Genomic DNA, 9912 nt, shown 5'->3' with positions numbered 1-9912 from the left:
AAATAAATGGTAATAATAAAATATAATTATTTTTATTTTATTAAAATTAATAATTGAGTAGATTTAACATATAGATGAAAAAAGAGAATACATTTATGGAATGAAAATAATATTAAATATAATTCGAGGACTAAAGTAAAACTCTTGATAAATAAAATATTCACGCAATGAAATCCATGGCTTCTTCAATACATTAATATGACAAGCTCAAGTAAACCAGAGTTAACTTTGCCTCATACAAGTTACAACCCACACTACAATGTTAAATTCATTTATGTTGGTTCGAATTAAATGAATGTTCAAATAAATAGTCGAATATGCAAAACACATTTATACATCATTGAATAAGTGTATACCTTTCTTTGTTTTTTTTTTTTTTTTTTTGGTTTCAAGATTTTTTTTTTTATGTGAAATATAGAGAATTATGCAGATAATATAAAAATAATGAATATATATAATATATTAATTTTTTTTTAGAAAAATGTATAGGAAAATTTGCGTTGAAGAAACAATTATACAAACATTTAGCTCCACACACACAAACATAATTGTATCATTGACATTGTTAATCAAAAGCATACTTGTTTAACTTACTCATCACGTGTTGTTTGAAAAATATGCCCACCTGATACATGAGATATTAGACAAATATTTTGCTATATTTTAGACGGTTTTTAGATGCGAATTTTGTATATATGCTCATAATGGTGTGTTTTTGAACTTTCTACTAGACGTTGAGGAGTTGGCAAATTTTGGGCATATTGGAGAGAAAAACAGAACGCATGAAGTCCTTAAGCGTAACACGAAGCAGAAAAAAAATAAAAATTGCAAAAAGGTCCTCCGGGGTTAATTAGCAATTTTAGAATTGTTTGGTTTAAAGTGCAAAGGTGATCTTAGGATAGACTTGAAGTGACAAGATTTTCTTAATTGAAGAGGAGAAGAGAAGGGGGCTACCACGTTTTCTACCACGATCTCACCTCCAACCTATTTTTTATGAGAGAGAAGAAAAGCGAAGAAAGATACTACATACGAGAACTTTGGAGAGCAACGCAGAAGAACTTCCAGGCATCATTTTTCTTCATTTCTAGAATTGGTTTGTTGTCGATTTTCAAACTTTAAGGCATGATGAACTCCTTGATTTATTTTATATTTTTAATTGCTATGGATTGCGAGTAGTTTCATTTCTAGTGTAGGTATGAATTGATTTTCGGGATTGAAATTGTGAGACTTGGTTTCGATTAAAATTGGTGTTCATCGATGTTGGATATTTTTAATTCTTCTAATTGATGAGTTTAGAAATCTTGACTTGATTATTGCGCACGTATCAATTTAGGATTTCATAGCTATATTGGAGATTGACATACGTAATTGTGTATTTTTCCAATTGGCGTAGCAACCTAGAGAAGAACACTCTAGGGAAGAATTAAAACCAATTTTAAACAAATCCTCGTAGGAGTTTGTTAAATTGAATTGAGCCTTTCTAGTTTTTACTACTATCGAGTTAGAAAACTACGGTCGTACCTAGGATTCTTTCCCGATTAAAGAAATAGCTAACGGTCGTACCTTAGCTATCGAAAAAGTAAGGAAAGGTTGGTTGTGAATGCGTGTAGATCAACTATAACCAATTTATCTAACTAGTCGATGAATTTGACTTTTAGTCAATGATCAAATTTCATATCCCGAATGAAAAATTCATGCCTATGCTAGAGTCTAATCATCTTTGGTAATCTGCCGTGCATTTTATTTTATTTTATTTAGTTGAGCGAATTTATTTTCTCTTATTTTAGTGTGATAAATTCAACCCCCCATTATATATATAGTATAATTTTAGATAACCGAATATTCAATATTATTATTGTTCCCTGCGGAAACGACCCTACTCATCGAACTACTGCATTTTGCAAATTTTTTGTGGTGTAGGAACTGATACTTTATTTTGCAGCTTTGGCGAGGCTAGCAACACCTTTGCTTTTGATTTAGAAACTGTGCAATCTTACTTTATGTTTGAAAAAAAATTGCACAAAATTCCCCAAACTGTGCTACTGAAACAACAATTGTCCGAAAAATCCAATAAATTTAAATGTTTGAAAGATTTTATGCAATATTTTTTAAAATATAAGATAATTTTACAAAAATTCTAAACCATAAGAAAATATGATTCATATTTTTTCAAATTACGGATCGATTATAATTTTTTTTTATTTAAATAAAAACAACATGCTTTCAGTTACATATTGGTACAATGACTTCAAGATCTTTTCTTGGATTTCTCATCCTCCCAAAGTTTAATATCATTATCAACTATGGCCTTTACTTTGGCATTAAACTCGGGATATGGCTCATAGTCGAAGGCCAGTTGTAGAACCTACAAGCATTCGACGATATTTTCTCATCAAACCTTCACCAAAATGTTTCAACATATATATGTGTGCACGAATATATACATACCTCCAACAACACAAAAAATTGTGCTAATACCAATGTTTGAAAGAGGTTGTCGATGACGGAAGGTACTCGTTTCTTTGTAATATACCGAAAAATAGGACAATTAATTAGTAAAATATATTAAATGTGTCGAGAAAACACACACATGGATATATATATATATATATACAGGGGCGGACCCAAGGTGGGGGCAAGGGTGGGCTACAGCCCCCCCCCTCCCCTCCCCACCCCACTCCAATTTTTTTTTTTTTGTACTTATTTAAAATGGATAAATAAAAAAATACTAAAAAATTATATATCTTGTCTGAATAAAAAAGAATACAAAAAAAATATTTATAATACAGTGTATAACTATTATTATTATTGTAGTTCGTTATTTGTATTTATTTTCTTCAAAATATAATAATCAGAATGATAATTTTTTCGAATAACAAATAAATATTTATAAATAAAATATATTATTTTATAAATTTCAAAATTAGCTCCCCTCGGATATAATCTATGGTCCGCCACTGTGTGTGTAGATATATATATCTATAGAATTTGATTTGAATAATAACCTCAAAAATTGCATGGCTTGTTAGTTGTGCTACCAAGGATAGCAGCTGAGATCCCACAGCAACCTAGGAATAAAATGATTACAACAATAATAGCAAGTAGAAACAAATAAATTCTCAATAAGAATGTTGCATCAATATGCCATGAAACAAATTATATATAAATGTAGCATTAGGATTTGTTTGGTTGTACGTTTTCAAGCTGAGATTTGAATTTTAATTAGTAAAATTTGGAATTGAAATAACTATTAGCATAATTTGAATATGCATTGATAGATATCTTTAATGTAAATTTAATTATTAATTTAATATAAAATAATAAAAAATAAATCTTTGATTTAATATTTTAAAAGAAAAAAAATTAGTAAATATTGAAGTTAGCGTTTAAAACTTACAATCAAACACAACATAATACTCTAATTGTTTCTTATCTATGTATCCGTTTGTTTTTTACACGAAATTATAGGAATATTAGTAGCATATTGGGGTATGTTATGAATAAAGTGGAAAAGACTAAAATAACCTTATTAGTATTGTGTGATATAAAGGTAATGACATTTGTATAATATATTGTTAGTTGTAAGCGTATTTTTAATGTTACTAGAAAGTACAATTACTAAAAAAAAATATAATAATAATACTTTGTTAACCACAGAGAAAGTGTTTTTTTATGTGCTAAAATAATAATGTTAAAAGAAAAAAAAAACTAAACATTGCTTATTTTTTATAAATATTTTTATTTGTTGAATATAAATATATATTTGTTTTGACTGGTTAAAAAACAAAAATTTAATGAAAATGTCACAATCATCAATTATTTCATTTTATCAAGATAAAATATAGTAGTATAAATAGATCACATTTTCACTATAAACAATTACTTTTTACAATAGAAGAGGAGGAAAATTTTGAATATTAATATTATTTTCATACGTATTACAAATCAAATGAAAGAATATAAGATATCTATATTAGTGTTATACAATAAAAATTTAATAATATTTGTATCAATTATTATACAAATATAAAAATATTTTAATGTTGAAATATAATGACATAAAAAAACCAAATAAATACATTGTTAAGTGATCGGGGGAATACAATTGACTCTTATAATTATGGTTATAAGATGCAACACTCTGGATGTCTTAATTTTGTCTTTTGTATATATATATATATATTTTATTTCAAGTATAAAGAATCGTGTTGATAATATAGAAAGTATATTTTTTTTTTCAGATTCTAACTGAAATTATTCCCTTTTGTCATTTTTGTATACTCCATTAAAAAATATTTATTTTTTATTATAGTAAAAGTAATTACATATACTACCAAAATATTTTTACATTTTATACTGGCAAAATTGCCCATAACTCCCTTGTGGTTTCGAAACTCAGCGTAAATTCCCCCTCTACTTTAAAAATTGCATAGTATCCCTTATACTTTAAAAAACGTTGCATGAAATCCCACCACCATGAAACTTTCCTCATGTGATAAGAAGATGATTTACTATCTATATGTTATGTTTTGCATGGAATGAGGTTTTATGCAATATTTTTGAAAGTATAAGTGAGCGTCTTGCAATTTTTTAAAGTAAAATGGGGATTTATGCTGTGTTTCAAAACCACAAAGTGGTTTCATGCAATATTTTTTAAAGTATAAGGGGGTACCATGCAATTTTTAAAGTAGAGAGGAAATTTACGCTGACTTTCGAAACCACAAGGGAGTTATGAGCAATTTTGCTTTTTATATTGATTACAAACATGTCATTATACACAAGGCAAAAATATCATAACCATCTTATAACACAGTTACACTAACCATTAAAATACTATTTTCTTTTTAATTTACTATAAAAACTCAAATATATACTTTTGTCGGGGACGGATAAAGTATATTTTATATTGAATTATTAATCTTTTTTAAAATGAAAAAAATATATAATATGTTATTTTAATGTGCATATATTATATTTTTTTTAATATTAAAAAAAATCATGTCACTCTCAAATTCTTGGATGAACAAACTCTCTATGAGCACAATAGATGAGTCTGATTTCCATGTTCTCTATGTCAAACGAAAATTTTACAATGATTTTTTTTTTTTTTTTTACTGTAAGTTACATTCGAAAATTAATTATCTTTTTAACACACTTTTCACATTATACAATTTAGGTAGTTTAGTTCTTTTTTTCATTTTAAATAAATGTAGATTTCAATTTCTAATTATTAACAAAAGACAAAATTACTTGATTTGAAAAATATGTACCATTTTTCAGTATGATTTAAAATCTCCACAAAGCTCCATCGTATTTTAAGAAATTTACTGCAAAAAATTCCTTAAAAAATATTGTACTCCTCCGTCTTATAAGAAAAATATCATTTTTATTTATACCCGTCCTAAAATAAGAGTGTCGTTTTTTTAATTTAGTAGTTGTATTATCTATACCTAGCATAATAATTATCTTACAACTTATAATATATTACACAAATGACACTATTTTTATATTACACAATACAAATTTGGATATTTTTTTCTTATTTACCACAGATCAATATAATATTAGTATTAAAAAATTTATGGACAAAAAACACATGAAACTCTTCTTCCGGAAATTTATGGACAAAAACACATGAAACTCTTCTTCCGGGACCAAGAGAGTATGAAACTCTAATGTGTTTCAAAAATATTACACATAATATTAGAGGATTATGCGCAACATTTTCGAAAATATAAGTAAATCTGATGCAAATTTTTAATCATAAGCAAGAATGATACAGGCTTCCCAAACCAAATTTGGGTTGTAAATTATTTTGTCTAAATAAAATATTAAATTCAACTCTTACTTTTAACACAAAAGAAATTAAGTTAATAAACAACTAAACACTAATGCAAGTTCATTCTGAATTGAAATATATTATAACCTTGGCGGCCAACGAAAATCCGAGGCGATGGGCGAGAGCGCTGCTTCCGATCCAGCAGATTAGACAAAAGAATGCAGCCAAAGAACCTGTTGTCTTATCCAAACACAAGTAGTAGATCGAATATCCGAGAGCCAAAAAGAAGCCATAATTGAACACCAAGTAATCATTAATGGGAGAGTGGGTGATCAAAGGAGGGGTGAAGTACAGCATGAGCAAGAACATGAAGAATATCGGCCATACGAAGACGACGTGGACGAATATGTTCTTAAGGTTTCTGTGGTAGCCATGGAAGAAAGCAAACTGCTTTTCCAAATCAAACAACTCCATCTTTCCCTCTTTTTTTTTTTTTCTTTTTTTTTTTCTTTTATTTGTTTTCTTGAATGGATATGAGTTTTCTTGAACGAGGGTTTGTTCTTTAAATAGGGTTTTAAGGGTTTGGCTTGCAGATGTGGTTAACATTGTAGGACATGTGGATAACGTGGTTATTTGTTTTATGCAATGGATTTTGGTGGGAAAATGATTTTACTTGAATGGGTGGTAAACCAATGTGGGACACAATGCTCAATTGAAGATTCATTTATTAATAAATTGTTATAGGAAAATTTGACACAAAACTAATAATGCAAAAAAAATAAAATATCACAAATTTATGTGATTTCAAATTGAAATTAATGTTATTTATTCTGTATTATTTTCAACAAAAACATACTTTTTTTTTTTCATAAAACATCTCAAAATATTATTTAAATAAAATTCAAATCAATAATCAATTTCAAATCAATTTGGAACTAAAAAAAAAAAAAAAAAAAAAACTTATTCAGTACCATATTTGGTGAGATTGACTAAAATATTAAAACCTCACATTTAAAGTTTATTATATATTTTCATAGTTTTTGTCTTTATTGTATACGATGAGAATTTTGGCCCTTGAGAGTCTAATTCATTTGTCGCTCAATAATCATGTAAAAGTTGGCTCTCTTCCTAACCCAATCCATCAAATCCAGCCGAAACCCTTATCCTTTTTAACTTTAACCCAAATCCTGTTCAAATCATTTGTTAATTTTAGGGAGGAAAATAAAAAATGACATTAATAATAGCATTAAGGCCTATTTATTAACATATTACAAAATGAATAAAATCAAATAATAATGAAAAGGTTAAAATAAATATAAATATTAACATCTCTCCTCAAACTCAAGTAGGCACCGTAGAAGTTAACTTGAGTTTCTACAAAAGAAATTGAAACCAGTGTGACTTGGCGAAGACTTCTGCAATTTGATCGTCACAGGAGACTGAGCATAACTTAATGTTGCAATGAGTAACATGATGATGAACAAGATGATAATCAATCTCAATGTATTTGGTTCCCTCCTGAAAAAATCATTATGAGAAATCTAAATAGCACTGTTATTTATCCCAATGCATGGAAATGGAAGTTGACCTCGGTATTCCAAGGTTAGCAAGTAGCCAATGAAGTCACAAGAGCTTATAAGTAGTGTCAGCAAAGGTACGATATTTGGATTTAGTGCTAGAATGACAGATGATTGTTTGCTTCTTGCTACGTCAGGAGACAAGAAAATCGCCAAGAAAGAAGCATAGTCTTGTGGTTGAGCAACAATCCATAGTATCATATGTCCAATCAGCATAATAATGACCAAATAAAGTTAAGGAAGACTAATATGAGAAGTGTAATCAATGCAATATTGTTCCCTTAATATAACGAAGTATACACTGCAGAGTAGTGAGTGGACAAGGTACAGCCATGAAGTGACTAACCAGATGTACACCGTAAGAAATGTTAGGATGAGTGACTGTCATATAAATCAATTTTCTGACAAGTTGGCGATAAAGAGAAGAATCTTGAAGATAAGTCTCTTCTATTGGTCTAAGAAAACATCCAACATCGAGGGGGTGTCGGAGCTATCTTGCAATAAGTAAGCCCAACACAACACAATAAATTATAAACATATTTAGTCTAAGACATGTAATATCCAATTAGACTATAAAAAATAGCAATACCCACGAAATACCGAAGATGACCAAGACTCTTCCTATCAAAATATTGTTGGAGCTAGTTCTGTAGGTAAGATATGCCAGATTGGTCATCCCAAGTGTTAGAATATGAAATTGGAATTTTTTATTTCAATTATAAGAATACATACATATTTATAGTGATATACAAATTGTCTAAATAAGGTAAGAATCCTACAAATCTCTTAAATGAGACAATTATCCCAAATATAATATATTGCTTCTAGATATATTTTAACACACCTCCTCAAACTCAAGATATGATCGAACAAACTTTAGTTTGTCAGAAGTGACCTGAAAAGATACAGCTGAGATCATCCACGTACGAATTTGAATTCGCCAAGATTGACTAAAAGTAGTATAGTCGTGCACTGGATCAGAGTCAGAAGCAAAACTCTCAACACCGTTAGAGTTGGAAACATGACTTACTCATTCTCAACAGAACTAGAGTCAGAAACAGGACTCGCTCGCTCACAACAGAGCTAGACTCGAAAACATGACTCACTCACTCTTAATAGTGTTAGAGTCGAAAATAGGACTCTCAACGGCGTCAGAGGTGAAAGTAGAACTTTGTCAATGGAGATCGAAATAGTAGAGACGGAGACGGTATGAAAATGACCGCATGATCGTGGATAGAAGCAAATACATCTATAAAATATAAAAATATTTAAGAAATATAACGGGTCATGGATGTACCCGGAGAGAATTTGGCTCTGACACTATGTTAGAATATGAAACTGAACATGTTAGAATATAAAATTGAAATTCTCTATTTCAATCATAAGAATACGTACATATTTATAGTGATATACAAATCGTCTAAATAAGACAAGAATCCTACGAATCTCTTAAATAAAACAACTACAATAAATATAATATATTCCTTCTAAATATATGTTAACACCCCTCCTCAAACTCAAGATATTATTGAACAAACTTGAGTTGTCAGAAATGCCCGAAAAAGATATAGCCCAGATCTTCCACGAACAAACTTGAAGTTGCCATTTACTAAAGGTGTTGTAGCCTCCCCGCTGTTCTTAGGACTATTCTCTCGCTTTTGAACTGTCCACTAGATCAAAGTCAGAATCAGAACTCAATACCCTTAGAGTTGGAAACAAGACTCACTCGTTCACAACTGAACTAGAGTTGAAAACAGAACTCGCTCGCTCACAACAAAGCTAGATTCGGAAACAAGACTCACTCACTCTCAATAAAGTTAGAATCGAAAACAGGACTCTCAGCGGCGTCAGAGTTGAAAATAGAACTCTTTCAGTGGAGATCGAAATAGTAGAGACGGAGACTGCATAAAAATGATATCATGATTGTGGATAGAAGCAAATACACCAATAAAATATAAAAATATATAGGGGATATAATGGGACATGGATCTACCCTGAAAGAATTTGGCTATAATAAGAGAATTTTAGTTTGATATCCTAACATGATATCAAAGTCAAATTCTTTCCGAGTACATTTATGACCTGTTATATCCCATATATATTTTTATATTTTATTGTTGTATCTGCTTCTATTTACAGTCATGTTGTTATTTTCATGCAGTACCCGTCTCTACTACTCCATTGACAAAGTTTACTTTCGACTCTAACATTGTTGAGATTCCTATTTTCGACTCTAACTCTATTGAGAGCGAGGTAGTCATGTTTTCGACTCTAGCTCCATTGTGTGCGAGCGAATCCTGTTTCCAACTCTAACGGTGTTGAGAGTTCTGGTTTTGACTTTGATCCAGTGGACGGCTACACCACTTTCAGTCAATCTTGGCGAATTCAAATCCGCACGTGGAAGATCTCGGTTATATCTATTTCAGTCACTTCTGACAAACTCAAGTTCGTTCAATCATATCTTGAGTTTGGAGAGGGGTGTTAAAATATATTTAGAAACAATATATTATATTTATGATAGTTATCTTATTTAAGAGATTCATAGCATTCTTGCCC

General features: G+C 29.7%; 1 protein-coding gene across 1 annotated transcript; it reads right to left on the bottom strand.

The window, feature by feature from the left end:
• Nucleotides 1–2181: 2181 nt before the first annotated feature.
• On the bottom strand, nucleotides 2182–6298 carry LOC127255290 (2-hydroxy-palmitic acid dioxygenase MPO1-like). Its single transcript, XM_051280769.1, has 4 exons — nucleotides 5927–6298; nucleotides 3006–3068; nucleotides 2449–2520; nucleotides 2182–2365 (listed from the first exon to the last, which is right to left on the bottom strand). The coding sequence occupies exons 1-4, from the start codon at nucleotides 6251–6253 to the stop codon at nucleotides 2249–2251; spliced, it is 579 nt and encodes a 192-aa protein (XP_051136726.1). The 5' UTR covers nucleotides 6254–6298; the 3' UTR covers nucleotides 2182–2248.
• Between the last annotated feature and the right edge of the window lie 3614 nt (nucleotides 6299–9912).

This window comes from Andrographis paniculata, unplaced genomic scaffold (genome assembly GCF_009805555.1).
Source record: "Andrographis paniculata isolate CXL003 unplaced genomic scaffold, ASM980555v1 Contig53END, whole genome shotgun sequence".
NCBI classification, from domain to species: Eukaryota; Viridiplantae; Streptophyta; class Magnoliopsida; order Lamiales; family Acanthaceae; genus Andrographis; species Andrographis paniculata.
The sequence above is the reverse complement of the archived record's forward strand: the minus strand, read 5'-3'. Positions and strand labels throughout refer to the sequence as shown.